Here is a 23,200-nt window from a genome sequence, read left to right as displayed (position 1 = left end):
TTAATTTTAGTTTAGATATTAATGATTCTTTTGGTCATGGTAATGGATGGTTCACTGTAGCCATTGTTCGTGGAGGTTCTGGAGTACCAAATGTTCCTGGACTCTAAAGCTTCGTTGGCAGAGACATTATTGCATTTCGCACCTACCATATGGCCGAACTTGCTAATATAGACTTTGGTAAATCTGCTTATATGTCGCCTTCTTCATTGTCTTTATATACTCGTAACAGGAGAAAAATATCTGTAAATAAGTCTGTATTCATTTGGGTAAAAGGTAAAGGTGTATGTGAATATGTAAAGTTTGTTAGTGATTGTACTGTATATTTTCATAAATAAATTGTTTATTTGCAAACTGATCTGTAGCGTAGCTGAGAACCGGACAAGGGTACATCTAGAACTGGGGGCTCAAGGATGCAACAGCATGTTGCGCCTACAGAGGCGGCTGACGCAACCCGCCGACCACCTTACACAAACTTGGCAGCGCGCCAGCGGCGGACTTTTCGCACAGCGGACGGGAGCACCTAGTACAGCTAGTGCTCCCGTCCGGGATAACACTCCGCTGGCACTGTGAAATATTCTAAGTCCGACTCAAGGTCACACGTTATCGGACTTCTATATAAGTGAACAAGCGCCGCGCAGCGGCTCATTCGCACTGCTGCTGCTGCACAGGCAACTGCATTGAACGCTGCCAAGATGCCCTACAGAAGATACCGTCGCCATTCCAAACAAACAGTCTACAAAACTATCGAAAACATCGAATTTGCTACAACATCTGGAGACAAGAAGAATCCAGGGACAGACTTGAGTGGTATAGGATTTTTCTTGTCTCCAGATGTTGTAGCAAATTAGATGTTCTAGATAGTTTTGTAGACTGTTTGTTTGGAACAGTGACGGTATGTTCTGTAGGGCATCTTGGCAGCGTTCAATGCAGTTGCCTGTGCAGCAGCAGCAGCAGCAGCGCGAATGAGCCGCTACGCGGCAATCGCTCGCTTTTATAGAAGTCCGATAACGCGTGACCTTGAGTCGGACTTAGGGAAAGAAAGGACAGGTGGACAGGTGTACAATCGCGCTCGCATACACACACACACACACACACAAGCAGACATATTTAAAGGCAAAGAGTAAGGGCAGAGATGTCAGTCGAGGCAGAAGTACAGAGGCAAAGAAGTTGTTGAAAGACAGGTGAGGCCTCAACCTCCACTAATTTCAAGTTGCCGCCGCTCATACCTCACCTGTCTTTCAACAACTTCTTTGCCTCTGTACTTCCGCCTCGACTGACATCTCTGCCCTTACTCTTTGCCTTTAAATATGTCTGCTTGTGTCTGTGTATGTGCGGATGGATATGTGTGTGTGTGTGTGTGTGTGTGTGTGTGTGTGTGTGTGTGTGTGTGTGTGTGTGTGCGCGTGCGCGCGCGCGAGATTGTACACCTGTCCTTTTTTCCCCCTAAGGGAAGTCTTTCCGCTCCCGGGATTGGAATGACTCCTTACCCTCTCCCTTAAAACCCACATCCTTTCGTCTTTCCCTCTCCTTCCTGAAGAAGCAACCATCGGTTGCGAAAGCTAGTAATTCTGTGTGTGTGTTTGTGTGTTTTGTTCATGTGCCTGTCTGCCGGCGCTTTCCCGCTTGGTAAGTCTTGGAATGGAATCTTTGTTTTTAATATATTTTTCCCATGTGGAAGTTTCTTTCTATTTTATTTACATCATCATTATATATATATATATATATATATATATATATATATATATATATATATATATATATATATATAATACTTCTGCACAATTTCAGTGCAGTGATGTGTTCATTGTAAATAAGTATTATAGTAGTTTTATTACGTGTTTATTACCTTATAAATAAATAAATAAACTTTTTTATTTTATATTCAGTGCATTAGTATTTGTAAAATGACTCTTTCATACAGTGTTCATTAAAAAATGATGATCATTCCACTTGAGGGACCTGTGGAATGGTACATTAGATTATTTGTTTTAGTTGTAAATAATTGACATGTATTGTTTTTCTGACATGTTCTACATCCTGAAGGACCTCCTCATTATGGATCAATTGGAATGAAAGTCAATCTAATATAATCTAATCAGTCTTTTTTAGCATATACTATTCTTTAAGATCAAATATAAATGTGCCAGAAAGTTTTAAATACTGGTATAAATTGCTGGTCTTTTGGACTTGACATTTTTCTAAATGGCTAGCCCTCAATGTGTTTAGTTTTGAATGAGAGTAAAATGTTCCACGATTTAAGAAATTCATCGCTGACTACCATATGTAATATAATTCATCTTGCGTAAAAGGAAATTTACTTCAAAGGTAATACTTCTCAAACCACCATTCGTAATATTTTCCCATGACCTGTCTTTCCGCTCCCGGGATTGGAATGACTCCCTTAAAACCCACATCCTTTCATCTTTCCCTCTCCTTCCCTCTTTCCTGACGAAGCAACCGCCGGTTGCGAAAGCTCGAAATTTTGTGTGTGTGTTCTTTTTATTGTGCCTATCTACCGGTGCTTTCCCGCTTGGTAAGTCATGGAATCTTTGTTTTTAATATATTTTTCCCATGTGGAATGTTTCTTTCTATTTTATTTACATCAATAATATTATGTAAATTATTTAAGAAATTGGAAATTTAATAAATAATTGGTAAGTATGTTGGAAACTTTTTTTTTTTCAAGTGCTCTACACAAATAGTGTTAGCTGAAAGGAAGAATTTTCATACTTAGCTCCTCTCACCTCATCTGTTAACTGAAAGCCATAGTGATGCTGATCTGGGACAATAGAAAACAGCCCAGTATTGCAAATAGCAGTCAGATCAATTGGTTGAGAGCTATCAAGACGATCAGTGTCTAACAGTTTCTGAAGCTGCAGCAAAGATAATGGTGGATACTGTCTTCTTAAACTGCAACAATAATCATACACTGAAAATATGAAATTCCATCTTATGTGTGCAGAATAGAAAAATATACACAGTTTTAAATTAATCAGTGCACAATAATAACTGAGAAAATAAAAATGCAATGCTTGCTCCTGTTATCCCACATATCATGTTTGCTTTACTGACAGTTCTGCTTGCTGTACATTGTAAAATTAATGCAAACTATGAAATGGGAATAGTTGCAAAAACCTTCGTCATTTTTATGTATGATGATTGAATATTATAATGCAACACATCACTGTACTGTAATTTCTTAACTACATACTAATTACAATCACACAGATCATAGTGACATGAAAATTCTCTATTACATCCTGTATCTTCACTGTCTTCTGATATTTGTAAAATTTTTACCTCGGTGGCTCCAATTAGTTTTTAATACATTGGGCAAACAAATGAAAATGAGTCAGATGGAAAACATTAAGTAAACAGTTAATTATTTCAATAGTAATCGTCGTAACTGTTAATACATTTATACCACTGTGAACAAGACAGTCAATGTCTTGGCAAAATGTTTGCCGCTGTACCCAGGTGTGCACATCTTCATCCAAAGTAAATCAATGGTCACAAATGTCTGTCTTCAAGGCTCTGAAAATATGGGAATCACATATGGAGAGATTGGAACTGTGTGGAGGATGTGTAGGGGCTCCCCGGTCAAATGACTGCAGCATACTCTAAACATCCTTGGCAACATGTGTGCACACCTTGGTACAATCATGGACTGATGTCGCATTACAAAGCATTAACATACACTGAAGGATTGTCACATACCTAAAGTCATCGTACAAGCTAATAAGAATACATAAAACATTACTTAGTTTTATGCAACATGACTGTGGTGTTTTGATGCCATTTGTTAACTACCCATATGGTGCACAAAGACTCCTTAGGGTTCCAAGTTTACCAAGTACTAAAAATAATTGCAGTCATCATGTAAAACTATGGAAAACTATCAAGTTATATGGTGGAAAGCCTGAGACTTTGTACGTCAAAAGGGGACTTTTAATTACGCATACTGAATTCAGTATCATTATTTACACTTGCCATGTGTGAAATGAAAATTATGATAAAAGGATGAAAGAGGCCCATCTTGCTCAGGTTGAAAGCACCTGCTCATGTTTTTACAGTATTTGCAATTTAAAATTTGGGTCTTTTTAAAGCTCTGCCTTAAGAAAAGCACAAATTAGTTCCTGTTATTTACCCCGGCATATTTTTACGACTAAGTATCATCTTGTGTGGACCAAATTAATTTCTGTAAAATATAATACTAAGTACAAAAAAAGTATTTCAAAATACTAAAATTTCTTCATGACTACTTTGCAGATGATATGAATAGGCTATTGAAACAGTTCAGTAGCCACAGTCAATCTGTAACTTCTGTATCTTGCCAAGTTTCTTTCTTCTCTTACTTTCTCTCGCTGTCTTCATGCAATACCAGTGATGTAAGGCTCCTGTTGTTCAGTACCCTTGCAACATGACACAGCTTCTCCCCTGTGGACTTCAATTCATTGCATCCAAGATACTAATTTTCTTGTTCCAGTGAAATGACACACTCAGACAAGTTGAACTCTTATTATTTCCTATAATGTAGAACTAACTTCTCTTAATGAATCAACTATCCCATGTGTTACACTCTAGCAAGATGTTGTCATACATCTGTCTCACACAAGACTCAGAACAATAGTACAATAAAATCTGATCATCAATCCTGCAATGATTTCATTGGTGTTATGGAGGTCACATGTGCTTCATGCCCATCCCTTGCCACCCCATGGAGAAAAAACTCCACTCAGCAGGTAGAAGCACCAGTCCATGGGTTGCATCACCAATGGCACAGGATTGGTACAATTCCAATCTGTACAAACCACCAAAAAAATTCCTGAAAGTAGGGTGCTTCCTACTTACTAACTTCCTTAACCCAAGAACATCTTTCATCGGCCAATGGATATCAAGGACATGGAAAATCTCACTCTTTGACAGACATACTATACCTCAATATGCTCTCAAAAATGAGAAAAAAGGGTATAAAGATACCAATCTGTAAAAATACATTTTCGCTAGCAACACACTTTACAGATGAAGAGTACAAACAAAACACTTGCAGTTATTAGACCTAAAATTAATAAACATGCCTGAACAAACTATTATACTTTCCTAAATAAAATGAACTATATTGTGTTTTGCATAGGCCGAGTATAAGAAAACCTAAGTTAAAAATTGCAAATACAAAAACCTCAGCAGGAGCTTCCAACGTAAGCAAGATGATTCTCTCAAAGCCACGCCAAGCATTTCCCTCAAAGTTCTACAATAACTCAAGGATGTAACAGTACAGTTACGCAAAACTCTACTCTATATTAAGTTTAACTAACTCTGTATGAGTAATAATACAATTCCTGGTTTTGTAAAAGTCATTGTAAACAGCAGGTCATCTGCAGCACAAGTAGCCAAAAGAAAAACCATTCATTTGGTTACAAGAAGAAATTCCTATATGCTGAAAAAAAAACAGTAGCTCCATGTTCAGCTCTATAGAACACATTTTGAATTAGCTGATCTCATAAAGACATCTGCCCGTTTTAATGACATCCCAAGCGCGCGCACGCACACACACACACACACACACACACACACACACACACACACACACACACACACACATACAGACACAAGCAGACATATTGAAAGGCAAAGAGTTTGGGCAGAGATGTCAGTCGAGGCGGAAGTGTGGAGGCAAAAATGATGTTGAATGACAGGTGAGGTATGAGTGGCGGCAACTTGAAATTAGCGGAGATTGAGGCCTGGTGGATAACGAGAAGAGAGGATATATTGAAGGGCAAGTTCCCATCTCCGGAATTTGGATAGGTTGGTGTTGGTGGGAAGTATCCAGATAACCCGGCTGGTGTAATACTGTGCCAAGATGTGCTGGCCGTGCACCAAGGCATGTTTAGCCACAGGGTGATCCTCATTAACAACAAACACTGTCTGCCTGTGTCCATTCATGTGAATGGACAGTTTGTTGCTGGTCATTCCCACATAGAAACCGTCACAGTGTAGGCAGGTCAGTTGGTAAATCACGTGGGTGCTTTCACACGTGGCTCTGCCTTTGATCGTGTACACCTTTCTGGTTACAGGACTGGAGTAGGTGGTGGTGGGAGGGTGCATAGGACAGGTTTTACACCGGGGGCGGTTACAAGGGTAGGAGCCAGAGGGTAGGGAAGTTGGTTTGGGGATTTCATACAGATGAACCAAGAGGTTACGAAGGTTAGGTGGACGGCGGAAAGACACTCTTGGTGGAGTGGGGAGGATTTCATGAAGGATGGATCTCATTTCGGGGCAGGATTTTAGGAAGTCTTATCCCTGCTAGAGAGCCACATTCAGAGTCTGATCCAGTCCAGGGAAGTATCCTGTCACAAGTGGGGCACTTTTGGGGTTCTTCTGTGAGAGGTTCTGGGTTTGAGGGGATGAGGAAGTGGCTCTGGTTATTTGCTTCTGTACCAGGTCGGGAGGGTAGTTGCGGGATGCGAAAGCTGTTTTCAAGTGGTTGGTGTAATGGTTCAGAGATTCAGGACTGGAGCAGATTCGTTTGCCACGAAGGCCTAGGCTGTAGGGAAGGGACCGTTTGATATGGAATGGGTGGCAGCTGTCATAATGGAGGTACTGTTGCTTGTTGGTGGGTTTGATGTGGATGGATGTGTGAAGCGGAGGTCAACGTCAAGGAAAATGGCATGGGATTTGGAGTAGTACCAGGTGAATCTGATGGAACCAAAGGAGTTGAGGTTGGAGAGGAAATTCTGGAGTTGTTCTTCACTGTGAGTCCAGATCATGAAGATGTTATCAATAAATCTGTACCAAACTTTGGGGTGGCAGGCTTGGGTAACCAAGGCTTCCTCTAAGCGACCCATAAATAGGTTGGCATACGAGGGGGCCATCCTGGTACCCATGGCTGTTCCCTTTAATTGTTGGTATGTCTGGCCTTCAAAAGTGAAGAAGTTGTGGGTCAGGATGAAGAGTTGTGGGTCAGGATGAAGCTGGCTAATGTGATGAGGAAAGAGGTTTTAGGTAGGGTGGCAGGTGATCGGGGTGAAAGGAAGTGCTCCATTGCAGCGAGGCACTGGACGTGTGGGATATTTGTGTATAGGAAAGTGGCATCAATGGTTACAAGGATGGTTTCCGGGGGTAACAGACTGGGTAAGGATTCCAGGCGTTCGAGAAAGTGGTTGGTGTCTTTGATGTAGGATGGAAGACTGCATGTAATGGGTTGAAGGTGTTGATCTACGTAGGCAGAGATACGTTCTGTGGGGGCTTGGTATCCAGCTACAATGGGGCGGCCGGGATGTTTGGGTTTGTGAATTTTAGGAAGTAGGTAGAAGGTAGGAGTGCGAGGTGTCGGTGGGGTCAGGAGTTTGATGGAGTCAGGTGAAAGGTTTTGTAGGGGGCCTAAGATTCTGAGGATTCCTTGAAGCTCCGCCTGGACGTCAGGAATGGGATTACCTTGGAAAACTTTGTATGTAGAGTTGTCTGAAAGCTGACGCAGTCCCTCAGCCACATACACCCGACGATCAAGTACCACGGTCGTGGGACCCTTGTCAGCCGGAAGAATGATGATGGATCGGTCAGCTTTCAGATCACGGATAGCCTGGGCTTCGGCTGTGGTGATGATGGGAGTAGGATTAAGTTTTTTCAAGAAAGATTGAGAGGCAAGGCTGGAAGTGAGAAATTCCTGGTAGGTTTGGAGAGGGTGATTTTGAGGAAGAGGAGGTGGGTCCCGCTGTGATGGAGGACAGAACTGTTCCAGGCAGGGTTCAATTTGGATAGTGTCTTGTGGAGTTGGATCATTAGGAGTGGGATCAGGATTATTTTTCTTTGTGGCAAAGTGATATTTCCAGCAGAGACTACGAGTGTAGGACAGTAAATCTTTGACAAGGGCAGTTTGGTTGAACCTGGGAGTGGGGCTGAAGGTGAGGCCTTTGGATAGGACAGAGGTTTCGGATTGGGAGAGAGGTTTGGAGGAAAGGTTAACTACTGAATTGGGGTGTTGTGGTTCCAGATTGTGTTCCAGTCTACCTGTCTACCGGCACTTTCCCGCTTGGTAAGTCTTGGAATCTTTGTTTTTAATATATTTTTCCCCATGTGGAAGTTTATTTCATATATATATAGAAAGAAACTTCCACATGGGAAAAATATATTAAAAACAAAGATTCCAAGACTTACCAAGCGGGAAAGCGCCGGCAGACAGGCACAATGAACAAAACACACAAACACACACACAGAATTACTAGCTTTCGCAACCGATGGTTGCTTCTTCAGGAAGGAGAGGGAAAGACGAAAGGATGTGGGTTTTAAGGGAGAGGGTAAGGAGTTATTCCAATCCCGGGAGCGGAAAGACTTCCCTTAGGGGAAAAAAAGGACAGGTGTACACTCGCGCACGCGCACACGCAAACACACACACACACACACACACACATATCCTTTTTTCCCCCTAAGGGAAGTCTTTCCGCTCCCGGGATTGGAATGACTCCTTACCCTCTCCCTTAAAACCCACATCCTTTCGTCTTTCCCTCTCCTTCCTGAAGAAGCAACCATCGGTTGCGAAAGCTAGTAATTCTGTGTGTGTGTTTGTGTGTTTTGTTCATTGTGCCTGTCTGCCGGCGCTTTCCCGCTTGGTAAGTCTTGGAATATATATATAAAACAAAGATTCCAAGACTTACCAAGCGGGAAAGTGCCGGTGGACAGACACAATAAATAAAACACACACACAGAATTTCTAGCTTTCACAACCGACGGTTGCTTCTTCAGGAAAGAGGGAAGGAGAGGGAAAGACGAAAGGATGTGGGTTTTAAGGGAGAGGGTAAGGAGTTATTCCAATCCCAGGAGTGGAAAGACTTACCTTAGGGGGGAAAAAGGACAGGTACACACACACACACACACACACACACACACACACACACACACACACACACACACACACATATATCCATCTGCACATACACAGACACAAGCAGACATAACTGCTTGTGTCTGTGTATGTGCGGATGGATATGTGTGTGTGTGCGCGCACACGCAGACATTGATTAATTTGAAGCCATCCCATAGATTATAATAGAACAGAACTGTTTCACTTTCTATCTAAATATATATAACTCCCAGCCACATTGAAAATATGAGATAATACACACATACTGTTATGTGGATGACATCATTTGCTTGACTGATGAAATAGACACCTCAATGAAACAATTACAAATGACAAACACGGTTCACCCTAAAATAAATCTCGTCACTGAGACAGAAGCAGGCAAGAAAATTAATTTCTTAGACATTACTATACACAGAATCAAGAACGAACATGCTTTTGGAATATTCATGAGACCTACAGTGACAAGTACAACCATTCACAATTATTCCTATCACCCCCAAGCACACAAATTTCCAAGTTTCAGGTGCACGCTACACAGTCTCAACAGAACTCCACTGGACAAACTCAGCTACACAGATGGGTTCAATACACAAATAACTAACAAACTGAACAACAAAATAAAAAAGCAAATTAAAAACAAACAAACTGAACAAATTACTGGCCACAACAAAGAGCAAGAGACACAAATGCTTGACAAACTCAGAGAATCAGGAACACCTTACACAGAACACAGAATTCCACATACATATAAGCAACAAAAATCCCCACAGGGTGGAGAACATTCTAAAGAAACAAAAGACTACAAATATCATTCCACATTAACAACACAGTACAGAAAAATCTCCAAAACTGGAATATTATCAGTTAAGCTGTAGTTCACGCCAGTCTGTCTACATAGGCCACACATGCAGAAATTTTAAAACTAGATATTCTGAACACACAAGTGCTTTAAAAGGTGACAATACAACTAATTTTACTTATCATTTCATACAAGAAAACAACCACCAAACAATATTGAAACTGGTAAGTTCGTCAGAGAAAGCAACAGTCTCTATAAAAACACACAGTATAAGAGAACTACCACAGAAAAAAAAACAATGAAACACAGAAGGAAAGTCTTAAATGTTCACGAAACATCCAAAATTAGTGTCAGACTAAAGGTAAGCAAAATGATTAACAAGTGAGCACCACAAATAAAATAGCTTCTTTCAATAACTATGGAGAAATAAATATCTGTGCAGGTTGCATTTCGTGAAAGATGTGTGTAGAAAAAAGGTGAGACTGAAATTATATGAAAAAAATGGCGACAAATCAGTGTACACAATAGCAATACAATATTCAACAATATTCACCAGACACACACAACAGACCAAAAAATGTAAGTATGCTAACATATAATTGGTTGGTGCACAAGTTCGTAGCAATTTTCCATAAGTTTAATAAACATGACTTTAGTCATCTGTAACATATTCTCCTTCACTATTTACAACAGTGTGCCCAAGTCAGGGTAACTTTTTGATTCTGCGATTGTAGAAATCGTATGGTTTTCAGGCAAAGAACTCGTCGAGTCATGTTTGGAGCGCATTTTCATCTGTAACACAAGTTTCTCAGAGGCTGTTTGATAAAGAGAGGACAAGGTGAAAATCTGAGGGTACAAGATCAGGTGAAAAAACATTGGGTGTGGAATGACTTCCCACCAAACTCCTGTATAGTGTTTGTCAGTCTAGCAGAATCCTGGTGCGCATTATTATGGAGTAGCATCACTTCACACAGTCTTCCTGGTCGTCGTTCTTGGACTGTGTCTGGAAGACATCTCAGTTGACAATAAATGTCAGCGGTGGTGGTTACACCTTGGGGAAGCAATTCATAATACACTACACCATGGCTGTTCCATCAGATGCATAACATTATCATTTGTGGATGCACACAGGCCTTTGTACAAGGAGTTGCTGCTATGGTCGGGCTCAAACATTCTTTTCTTTACTTTAAGTTGGATAATGACACACTTTCTCATCACCAATAACAATAGAGGACAGAAAGGTTTCGTGTTGCTCACAAGCCAATTTATGACGAGAAAGCAGGGATGCACATATGGCCACCGCCAATTTTTGTGATTTTGGCTTAGAGCATACGGTACTCATACATCCAATTTTTGAAGCTTTCTCCATTGCATGCAAATGTCACAATTGTGGAATGATCATGGTTTATCACATTTGCCAGTTCTCGAGTACACTGATCACTGTGAATTAATGTGTTTAAACTATCTTCACCAAACCCTGTAGATCTTCCAGAACGTGGAGAGTCACTAATATCAAAACGATCGTCTGTGAAATGAGAAAACCATTTTCTTGCCACGCTCTGTCCAATGACATTATCTTCATACATGGTGCAACTGTTTCTGGCTGCCTCTGCTGCTGTCACGCCTCTACTGATCTCAAACAGAAAAATGTGTCAGGAATGTTACAATTTCTCCACTTGGCAATCCATTTTCTAGCATCCATAGCTCCACTCACTATCTCCAAATGACAAAATTACAACACGAAAACTCAAATAGGAACAGTGAACTACAAATGAAAGATGATAATTGATAAATAAACCCACATCAACTGTACTACCAACATCTAAAACAAAAATGTTACGAACTTGTGCACCATCTTAATACAAAGCTACCCAGGAAAAGCATTTCAAAAATAAACAAAATTTCTTTGCAACTGCTCTGCAGATGACATACTGTCAACAAAAAGAGGACATAAAAACGCCTTTTCTGTTTGGCAATATAAATAAAAGAATCATGTTATAGTTTTTAGGCCTGACGTTGATAAATGAGCATGAGCTTTGCATTATATTTTACAGAAAGAAATTTGATCCAGAACCAATGACATGTAGGTGTCAAAATATATCTGGGTAGTTAAAAAAAAGTTATTTGTGTAACTCCGAGTTTAATAAAAAACCAACTGTACAAAAACAGCATGCACAAACAATTTTGAACAAGAAATATCTTCAGAAACTAATTTTTTACAGTTTTGTGTAATACAAGGAACTCCATGTTCTTATTTATTTGTATTGTGTGGGGCTTAATGGTCACACCTGAGCAAAATTGTGAACTTTTCTGATACAGCAGACAACGAATACCATAGTGTGTAACACTACAATCAATATTGTAAATAACTTGTACTGATTAATTCTGTATAATGTCAAGTGTATATTCTCTATTATGAAATGTCTTTGATCTATGAAGTGGGAAGGTAGCGTGACATGTTTACTCTCTGCAAGTTAAGTTCTTTGTATTATTTGGAGGGAAGTGGTATTTAATTATGTATATTTGTGTTGACTTCTTAATATGTTTAAATAACGAGATTTTTAAAAATATGTTTGCTGGCAACTACGTAATAACTGGTTCACACAAAGGGACTTTGTAACGTATAAAGAGAAACCCAAAGTAGTTCCCCTCTGCAACAGAAGTGAGTTGGCGTGCTAGGAAAAGGTGGATGTGGCACTCTGTCTGGGCAGCAAGTGAGAAAGCACAGTAGTCAGTCAGCAACCACTACCCAATGAGTGAACAGTGCAGGTACCGAGCAAGGCTTACAGTACTGCAACTGAGATGGAAAGGCCTCGGATTTAATACACGGCTGTAAAATGGTGCTCTCAATTTGAGGAAAGCTCTAAAAATGATATTAACAACGCCAAGAAGTAGTAAATAGAGCTAATTATTGCCAATGGAAAGACCACCTAGCTGCCACATGCTTGCCACCACGATTGCACAACCAGTTCGTCACACATACGAAAGGTCAGAACTGTATTACTGTATGAACCAGTAATGTTGTATCTGGTTCTGAGAAAATATAATCCTAATATTCAAAATGTGTTTGAACAATGTGTCCATCTTGTGCACTTATCCAAGTTAGATCCTCTCCTTTAAGTGATTAAATCTGAGAGTGTCCTTTGCATAAAAAGCATTAACAGTTTCATAGTGCATTTTATTGATGTGTGACAAAGGTATGTCAGTACTCTTAATGTGCAGGGTAAAATTTACTTTTTTTCAGACATATAAAAGAGACAATTTATGTTTGAGTATTTCAAAAATTAACTAGAAAATGAACTTTAATATTAGTTTACTCTACCATCTGGTGAGCAAGATGTATGAGACATGTGAAATATCCACAGACTTCAAGAAGAATATAATAATTCAAATCCCAAAGAAAGCAGGAGTTGACAGATGTGCAAATTACTGAACTATAAGTTTATTAAGTCACAGCTGCAAAATACTAACGCAAATTCTTTAGAGACAAATGGAAAAATTGGTAGACGCTGACCTCGGGGGAGATCAGTTTGGATTCCGTAGAAATGTTGGAACACGGGAGGCAATACTGACCCTATGACGTATCTTAGAAAATAGGTTAAGAAAAGGCAAACCTATGTTTCTAGCATTTGTAGACTTAGAGAAAGCTTTTGACAATGTTGGCTGGAGTACTCTTTCAAATTCTAAATGTGGCAGGGTTAAAATACAGGGAGCGAAAGGCTATTTACAATTTGTACAGAAACTAGATGGCAGTAATAAGAGTCAAGGGACATGAAAGGGAGCAGAGACAGCAAAGAACTTGGAAGGGCAGTTGAATGGAATGGACAGTGTCTTGAAAGGAGGATATAAGATGAACATCAACAAAAGCAAAATGAGGATAATGGAAGGTAGTCGAATTAAGTTGGGTGATGGTGAGGGAATTACATTAGGAAATGAGACAATTAAAGTAGTAAAGGAGTTTTGCTATTTGGGGAGCAAAATAACTGATTATGGTCGAAGTAGAGAGGATATAAAATGTAGACTGACAATGGCAAAGAAAGTGTTTCTGAAGAAGAGAAATTTGTTAACATCGAGTATAGATTTAAGTGTCAGGAAGTCATTTCTGAAAGTATTTGTATGGAGTGTAGCCATGTATGGAAGTGAAACATGGACGATAACTAGTTTGGACAAGAAGAGAATAGAAGCTTTCGAAATGTGGTGCTACAGAAGAATGCTGAAGATTAGATGGGTAGATCACATAACTAATGAGGAAGTATTGAATAGAATTGGGGAGAAGAGAAATTTGTGGCACAACTTGACAAGCGATCAGTTGGTAGGACATGTTCTGAGGCATCAAGGGATCACCAATTTAGTATTGGAGGGCAGTGTGGAGGGTAAAAATTGTAGAGGGAGACCAAGAGATGAATACGCTAAACAGATTCAGAAGGATGTAGGTTGCAGCAGGTACTGGGAGATGAAGAAGCTTGCACAGGATAGAGTAGCATGGAGACCTGCATCAAACCAGTCTCAGGACTGAAGACCGCAACAACAACAACAACAACAACAACAACAACAACAACATGTAAACAACTGTAATATGGTAAACAATCAAAAATAGTATTAACAGGATTAAAAATGATTTGATTGTGTGTATAGAAAGTGAGAATAAGTAGCACTAAAAAAATACAAGGTCATCTTATATTCACAGATTTAACTACTGCTGCCCACGTTAATATTTTTGTGTTGTTTAATGGAGTATATAGGGTTGTCTTCCATTTACAGATGAAACTTTGGCTATGGAGGTCACATACAGATTCAGAAATGCAGGGCTGGCCAAACAATACAGGTTCAAGACTTCACGATACAGTACTGACATTGCTTGAACAATTAGGTGACATTTGAGCCACATGAGAAGCTCTGAACTAGCTATGTTTTGTTTAAAATTTGACAGTTTTGTGAAACAGAGGAGGAAATAGCACTAAATTCTATGATCTTACAACCTCTTGTTGTATTTGAACAGGTTTGCAATAAAAGTGCTTGTACTTATGTGGATACCATGTACAAATATTAATGTTGCTTTTTAAGTAAAGGTAACATTCAAAAGCCAAAATGTCATCTTTCAAAAAACATTACTAGATTCTGAACCCAGAACAATATTTTATTTGTGGAAGACTAATGATTTACCAAGTGAGATGCAAATTAGAAATTCAGACACTGTTAATACTTTGGAATATCAGGTACAAGCGATACCAGTGATAGTGTTACGGTGCTGCGGGCACATTTAGAATTTGTCCCAGTGCACGAACCTTCGGGTAAAAGCTGGCGTCAGCAGGCCAGCGCTGCGGCCATGGCGACATCAAAAGGGCGGGAGCAGAAGTGCTGGAACCCTCTGCCTTGCATTGCCTTGACACTCTGAGACATTACAACGCTGCGGCTATATAAAGCCCACCCTGCTGTCACAGTCATTCAGTGTGGATAGTTTCGTTCAGTGCATGCTGCAGATGTGATTAGTGTTCTGACTTTAGTGTCTAGTGGACTATTTTATATGACTATTTTATTCGTTTACTGTAGTCTCTTAGCGTATTGTGAATCAAGTTCATAATCGATAAATTTATTATCAAAAACATGCGCTTGTAAGTTGCTGATACTGCAAGTCAACCTCCAACAATAATTGTGTCACCAATTGCTTTGTCTTCAGGTGAGAACTGTTCACAGCCAAAACATTGACAATCCAGTAAGGGAAAATCATTTCAGAAGTCTTGGTTGGTCAAATATACATGGCTAGAATTGAAGCACCTACCGAAAAAGTTTTTTTTTGCAAAACCTGCTAAGAGACAGATGCTAAAAATCTATTACAATTTTCTTCAAAAAAAGATGATGCATTTACTTCTGTAGGGTTGTCTAACTGGAAAAAGGCTTTGGAAAAATTCCATCTTCATGAAAATATGTTTACGCATGAAGATGTTCTGAAACTAAATTCCATCACTAACTGAAGTGTGACCTCCCAATTAAATGAACAGTTAGATAGTGATATGAAGAAAGGCAGTTTAGCTCTTGAGGAAATTTTCCTACTGTGCAATTTCTATGCCAACAAGGACTAGCAATTAGAAGGCACTAAGATGTAAACTCAAATTTCTTTCAGTTGTTGGAACTCCGAAAGAATGACATACCTGAGTTTAAAGATCGGTTAGGGCATTCGGGGTATAAGTGGACATCCCACGATGTTCAAAACAATATCATTGATCTACTAGGAGAGTCTGTGTTGAGGAAGGTATTGGCTTCAATCAAGAAGGCCGATCATTTTTCTATTTATGGTTGATGAGACAAGTGATTCTTTGATTCACGAACAAGTGACATTTTGTATTTGTACTGTTGATGATTCCTTAATCAACAACAAAGACTTTATTGGCTTATATGAGACCCCCAATGCTGAATCACAAACTTTGTTTAGTATTTTAAAAGACTTTTTGCTCGTCTTCATTTGTCAATGAATAACTTAAGAGGACAGTACTATGGTGGTGCCTCGAATATGAGAGGTAAGTTCAAAGGAGTAAAAAAAAAAAAAAGTTAGTTTTGGATATACAACCAAAAGCATGTTATGTGCACTACACTGCCCACAGTTTAGACTTGGCAGTTGTAGTCAGTCTCCGCCATCTTATGTCTATGAGGGATATTATGGCTTTAGCCAAGGACTTAATCACCGTAAGTGTCTTGAACAAAATGATGGGACTTATCAGAAGCATACGCTGTGAGAGCAGCGACGACCAAGCTAGTCTACGACCCCTTTGCCCGACTCGATGGACTATGCGAGCTTCTAGTATCTTGAGAATAGTTAAAAACTTCTAGTTTTTTTAAAGCATTTTCTGCAGAGGATAAAACAGAGGCAGGTTACAAATGTCCAGACTACCTTGAGTCAATGTTATAACTCAAGACTTATTTCTTTTTACAACTTTATTGCCATGTAATGAACTCAGTAGAGGATGTAAATGTAAAAATTCAATGCCCTCATCTAAGTGTTGCTGATATGGAAAAAATATATGAGGGCTTGATTTGAATATTGAATGGAAGACATGATAGTTAAAATATATGAGGGCTTGATTTGTATATTGAATGGAGGACATGATAGTTATTAACACTTTTAGGAACTGTGTTTACAAGAAAAACCTTCACAAGTTGATGATCCTTTGCTTCCTCTAAACTGAAGTATACCAAAGTAAGAAAACAACAAAGCCAGCTCAACGCACACTTTAAAAACACCAAAGGAATAGTACAAAGTTATTTACATTGAAGTTTGTGAAACGGTGCAATCTTGCATTACTTGGCAGTTTGCTTCAACTGGAATCACACAGGTCATTGCAGTAGAACAAGAGTGCTTGTTTCTAGTAAACAGAGGTGAAACAAATATGGAAAAAAAAATCAACTAAGTTTTTCAAAACTGGCCTAGACATTGTGAGACTGCACTTACACTTTAATATACAGTGTGTTACAAAAAGGTACGGCCAAACTTTCAGGAAACATTCCTCACACACAAATAAAGAAAAGATGTTATGTGGACATGTGTCCGGAAACGCTTAATTTCCATGTTAGAGCTCATTTTAGTTTCTTCCACCTACCCACAATGGAGCACGTTATCATGATTTCATACGGGATCCTGTACTGCTAGAACATGTGCCTTTGCAAGTGCGACACAACATGTGGTTCATGCACGATGGTGCTCCTGCACATTTCAGTCGAAGTGTTCGTACGCTTCTCAACAACAGATTCGGTGACCGATGCATTGGTAGAGGCGGACCAATTCCATGGCCTCCACTCTCTCCTGACCTCAACCCTCTTGACTTTCATATATGGGGGCATTTGAAAGCTCTTGTCTACGCAACCATGGTACCAAATGTAGAGACTCTTCGTGCTCGTATTGTGGACGGCTGTGATACAATACACCATTCTCCAGGGCTGCATCAGTACATCAGGGATTCCATGCGACGGAGGGTGGATGCATGTATCCTCGCTAACGGAGGACATTTTGAACATTTCCTGTAACAAAGTGTTTGAAGTCACGCTGGTATATTCTGTTGCTGTGTGTTTCCATTCCATGATTAATGTGATTTGAAAAGACGTAATAAAATGAGCTCTAACATGGAAAGAAAGCGTTTCCAGACACATGTCCACATAACATATTTTCTTTCTTTGTGTGTGAGGAATGTTTCCTGAAAGTTTGGCCGTACCTTTTTGTAACACCCTGTATTAGCCGATACCGCTAATAAAAAACAACTGGTCTTAAAAAACATGTGTGATGTAAGAAAGTACATTACACAAGAGCCTGCAGTTGGAGAAATGTTATGTGAAGTAGTGAAGTGCATTAAGCTTATCCAAGTGGTTCCAATAACGACAGCAACAGCTGAAAGGTTATTTAGCACCCTTAGATGTCTGAAGTCATATCTCTGATCAACAATGGAACAGAAGCGACTGAACAACTTGGCTATTCTTCATGCCCACCAAGATGTTTTGGAGAATTGGATATCCGATCAGTCATCAACGACTTCATATTCAGTAATCCAGTCAGACGGTCGACATCTGCACCTTTAAAGACACTCTAGACCTAATAATGGAATTTAGAGAAATATTAAAAATCTTTATAAAATAGAGAATTAAATACATACATAATGTTAAATTTTCAGTTTCAAAATATTAGTACTAGTCTAATACTGTATTACTATAGTACTGTTAGTTATTTTCAAATATTTAAATATTTTTAGGGTGTAAGACCCAATTAAAATCTGCTATTTACATACTTTTTTTACTGTAAGTATTAGGCATACTGTATTAACTTTATTAACTGTATTAAAGCATTAACTTTGAGATATTGTTTTTATTTAACAAAACCTGAGCCTTATTCAAAGTAAGCTTACATCAGCTATTTCACTTATTAATCAAAGTGCTATTACTATGTGACAGCAATATTTTATGTTTTATTCTCTTAACAATAGTTTAGGATTTATTTAAATATAATTTTAGTCTTTTCAGAGCTTTACATTCACCACTCTGTAACAGTCTATAAGCATGATTATTACTGTAAATTAAATTAGCTTTTTACGAAAATACCATGTGTGTTTATGTTCCGTTTCTTTTCCAAAGCCAAAAAATGTGTTAGGTCTGTCGAGTTTCCCGGAGTGTCGAGTTATCAAGAATCCAGTTTTTGGGGTTCTAATGTTGATCGTGTGACTAAAATGCTTAAAAAAACTTTAAAACTCACAATTTTGCCATCTAAAATTTAGAAAATTTCTCAAGGCAAGACCCCCGTATGGGCCCTGCCAATATTTTTTATAAGTCGGCACCCCTGCCACGGCTCGTCATTGAGACTATATACCAACAGACGTCAGTAGATTCCAGGAAGAGCAAAAGTTCGAAAATTGGACTGAATCGTGACTGCATTCTTTTATTTATATATTAGTTGCTGTTGTCAACCATTTCCTTTAATTTATTTTATTTTTCTTTGTATTATTAAAATGTAGATAATCAATAATCTGCTACACACTTTGAGATCCCAAGGATTGGCAGTAGCTGCAAGTGGCTCGGTCTTTCAATTTATACAGAAAAATACCAATAAAAAGTACAGAACAGCTTTTAACAATGGAAGCATGGTGAGCTTGCACAGGCCATTCTATTTGTTTTTTGCTCTGTTTGCTCTGTTCTAGATGTGTGTGTGTGTGTGTGTGTGTGTGTGTGTGTGTGTGTGTGTGTGTGTGAAGACCGGGAAAAGAAAATTTACTTTCTCTGAAACTCAGAGTAGAGTTTCCTTTCTTGAAACAAAATAAATGTCTACAAATGCAGAATGTACTTCATGTCATTCAATTTTCTCCAGTGAACAAGGAGAGTGCGAAGGGACATTATTGTTGCCTCAGTAGATATTTCATTAACTGCCTTTTAAATCTGGATATGTTCAAGAGTGGCATTCCCACTATCGAAAAGGACTTTGACAAAGCAGCTAAGTAATGGTAGTGAAAGAAATTATTTTGCTCTGATGGGAACAAGTGTTTCTGCTATGTTCTTCAGACAAGAGAATTAAGGTCAAGGAGAGGTGTGAGAGAGTGTGTACACTAATAAAGCAGCTAAGAAGATAGAGTATGGAAATCTCTGCATTTGTCAGCACATATCCAGGATAGCTGCACATTAAGTTAGTGAAATACGAGTAAAGAGTCGAATGTCATAGATATATCAAATTCCAGTATTCATTACCAGTTGCAGGTGACGTGAACTCTCCTAGCAAACAAATTTCAGAATAACATCACTGTAGTCAACAATCTTAAGAATCAATATTTATGCAAGCTTCTTTTCCAGGTCAAAAGGGAAGAGCTTTTTACATTTTCGTAGGGCATAGAAAGACGGTGGTGCCTTCTTGCAAATAATTTGTAATAAAAATGGAAACAAAATTAAGTTAAAACAGTATTCCCAAAATAAATTAAAAAAATTATATTCCTTGCACATCAATTTCTTACATGCACAGAAATTTTCAGTGCCATTGGATGACAGGAACTGGAGTAATTATTGATAAAAAATGAACTGCAAAAACACACTTGCAAACATGAGAAGTTCACAGAATCTTATAAAATAAGGATGGGTTGCAATGACATTTCATCAAAAGGAACAAAGGCTCAGATCCACACAGTTAAAAAAAATCTGTGTCAATTTCAGGTGTCTGCAAGACTGTTTTTTCAATGAGATCATAGTCTGTCTGTATCCAAATAAGTTTGTTCACTCGCCCTTAGGACTTCTGTGGACAGATGTTCAATATGACTCAAATTTTTATGGATCGATATTCTATGAAACAGTACACTTAGGAGATAGACAGACTTTTTGGATATTCTGTCAACAGCTTTGACTAGTGGTGTAATGATGTCACATTTTGGTACTTACATTCACTGTTTCATTGCTAGCTGGTGAAGGTAATGATCGTGAAAGGAAAAGAACCTATTTGTGGACAGACTGATCTGTAGATTAGCCCAATATCTTTGTTATAGTGAAATGTGACAGTTTGGTTGAGTTGGCGATGCCAATGAATGTGAAAGTAAAAAAGCTGGTTTTGATGATGGAGTGACCTGTATCTTAGCCTGTTTGGAAAAATTGCCACTTACGTCATGTTATAGCCACCATGTTGTTTACATTGTTTGTAGTCACATTTCCTATGCCACTGGTCAAAGCCAATAACTTATCAAATATTCTTCTTTACCCCCTAAAGTTGATGTTTTACGTTATATAAATGATTGCAACAAACCATAAATCAGTCACAAAATGCACACTATGGCATGAGCAAATTAATCAATGTGACACATCAGCTACAAGTGGAATCAAAATTAAAACTAACTGTAACTCTGGTGCACTCAAGACAATTTAAATTGCTCAAAAGTGTGCAGAAAATGATGTGTCATATTACAGTTTTTTACTTCATCTATACTTACTGATGCCCCTTGTAATAAGGCTCATAGCCAAATCGCAGGTAAAAAGGATTGTTACCAGTTTCATAGCCCAGTCGCATAAAATTTTGTCTCTGACCAGAGCCTTTGTTTCCAGCTCCATGTTTATCTCCTCCATGTTGTGCCCTGCCTCTCTTAGTCTGAAAACATAAAACAAACTAGCAGTGACATTTACCCCTCCAAACAAACCCAATGTTTTATGTGTATGTCTCTGTCAGTAACAGTATTCAACATAAGTACAGAATAAGTGAAGCTAACATGTACCATTGTAAGGAGTCTACACAATAAGATGTACCTCTTACGCTATTATGATTTATTTTTCACCACAGGACATTATCAAGTAATATACTGTTAACAGAGACATACAACTCATACAAACTGTATGGTGTGAAAAACAGACATAAAATAACTAGGTAAAGACTACGGTCATCCAGAGTAAATAATAGGTGATGATGAAATTCTCTGACAACGTCCCAAAAAGCAAAGACTGTATGGGAAGAACATAATATTTACTTCAGTGTCAATACCATGTAACTGATGTTACACAAATTAATTAATTCATTGTACAATCACTTGACTGAAATACTTGTGTGCGCACTTTTCAGTCTTATAATAAGAATAAATGACTGTCATACCAGTCTCCATTAAAATAAAGGTCTAGTATGACTCAATCTGTATTGTGATGTGTCTGGTTTGACACTTCCCAGCAGGTTCAAACTCTGTTCTGAACTGGGAATCAAGCATTATACCTTGCCTTCCAAAGGCAATACTCATACAGACTGATGAATCCAGGTCTGAGTCACAACAACCCTCACAACTTAAATTCTACACTTCCCACTGAACAAGGTGGTGCAGTGGTTAGCACTCTGGACTTGCATTCAGGAGGACGATGATTCAAGCCCGTGTCCAGCCATTCTGATTTAGGTTTTCCACGATTTACCTAAATCGCTTCAGGCAAATGCCAGGATAGTTCCTTAGAAAGGGCACGGGCGACTTCCTTGCCCATCCTTCCCTAATCTGATGGAACCGATGATCTTGCTGTTTGGTCTCCCCTGCCAAACCAGCAACCAACCATTATCTTACTCCTACTTTCCAAACTTCACAGAAGCACTACTTGATTACACAGTGAGACTAGCATTCCTAGAAGAAACAATATCACCAAGAAATGTCTTAGTCACAGTGTAAGGGTTCAAGTCATGCTTCCAGGTCTCAATCGGTACAGCATTACCCACAAAAGGCTATGTTCCATGTTTGAGTCCTAAACCAGCACATAGTATGCATCTCCCAGTCAATTTCAAAGGTCATTTGGCATTTACTAGTGAAGTAGATTGATAATAAGGTATTTAAAATATCTTGTAAACAGAAAAGAGAAGTGGGGGGGCCTACATACAATTGGCAGAACTAGTCCTGATCTGATATTATTTGTACATCATACAAAAATGATTGCAACATGTTAAGGGAAGGTATTAAAACGACCAGATACCAATACTGCACTATGTACACCATGACAAAATAATGCCAATAACAGACCTAAAAATGTATGGAATTAGGGAAACATGAGGCCAGGCAGTCAGATAAAGTACAAGATCCAAACAAAGTTGAAGAGAATGATTAAACTGTGATTGATTATTCACAAGTACCTAATGAATACTTTTAATCAGGCTCAATGGAAGAACCGAGGTGGTATATTGTTCTCCGGAATGATTACTTGATTGATAGGGCCATTTATTACTCATCATATATCACAAGCCTTAAATACAGAAATTTAGCCCAGAATGTTCTGTTATTGATACAACGTATCTGACTGTAAAAAATCATAATAGTCTATGAAAAAAATTAAATTTTACGGAATTTGTATTAAAAACAATAGAACTGGTTTTCACTAAAATCCATCACCATTTCCAGGAGGGGATAAAATTAATTCAGCACTGTATGAAAAGTATGTCAATCATGTGTAAAACATTAACATACATCAGTGAGTATGGTACAAAAAAGCAAAATTTTTTGGCCGTGCCTACCCACGAAAATTGCTTAAACCATGTATTAATCCAGGAATCATTTCAAAGTGATAAAGGATTTGCCATCATAATGTGA

At 38.7% G+C, this 23,200-nt stretch overlaps 1 protein-coding gene across 1 annotated transcript in view; it reads right to left on the bottom strand.

The window, feature by feature from the left end:
* LOC126272637 (39S ribosomal protein L15, mitochondrial) overlaps nucleotides 1-23,200 on the bottom strand; it is a 55,751-nt gene that overhangs the window by 31,352 nt on the left and 1,199 nt on the right. The window contains exons 2-3 of the mRNA XM_049975611.1: nucleotides 21,092-21,246; nucleotides 2,745-2,910 (exon numbers count right to left, since the gene is read on the bottom strand). Of these exons, the coding sequence (XP_049831568.1) occupies nucleotides 2,745-2,910; nucleotides 21,092-21,246 (321 nt within the window). The remainder of the gene's footprint in view (nucleotides 1-2,744; nucleotides 2,911-21,091; nucleotides 21,247-23,200) is intronic.

Source organism: Schistocerca gregaria, chromosome 5 (assembly GCF_023897955.1).
Source record: "Schistocerca gregaria isolate iqSchGreg1 chromosome 5, iqSchGreg1.2, whole genome shotgun sequence".
Lineage (NCBI taxonomy): Eukaryota > Metazoa > Arthropoda > Insecta > Orthoptera > Acrididae > Schistocerca > Schistocerca gregaria.
This window is presented reverse-complemented; position numbering and strand designations above follow the sequence as displayed.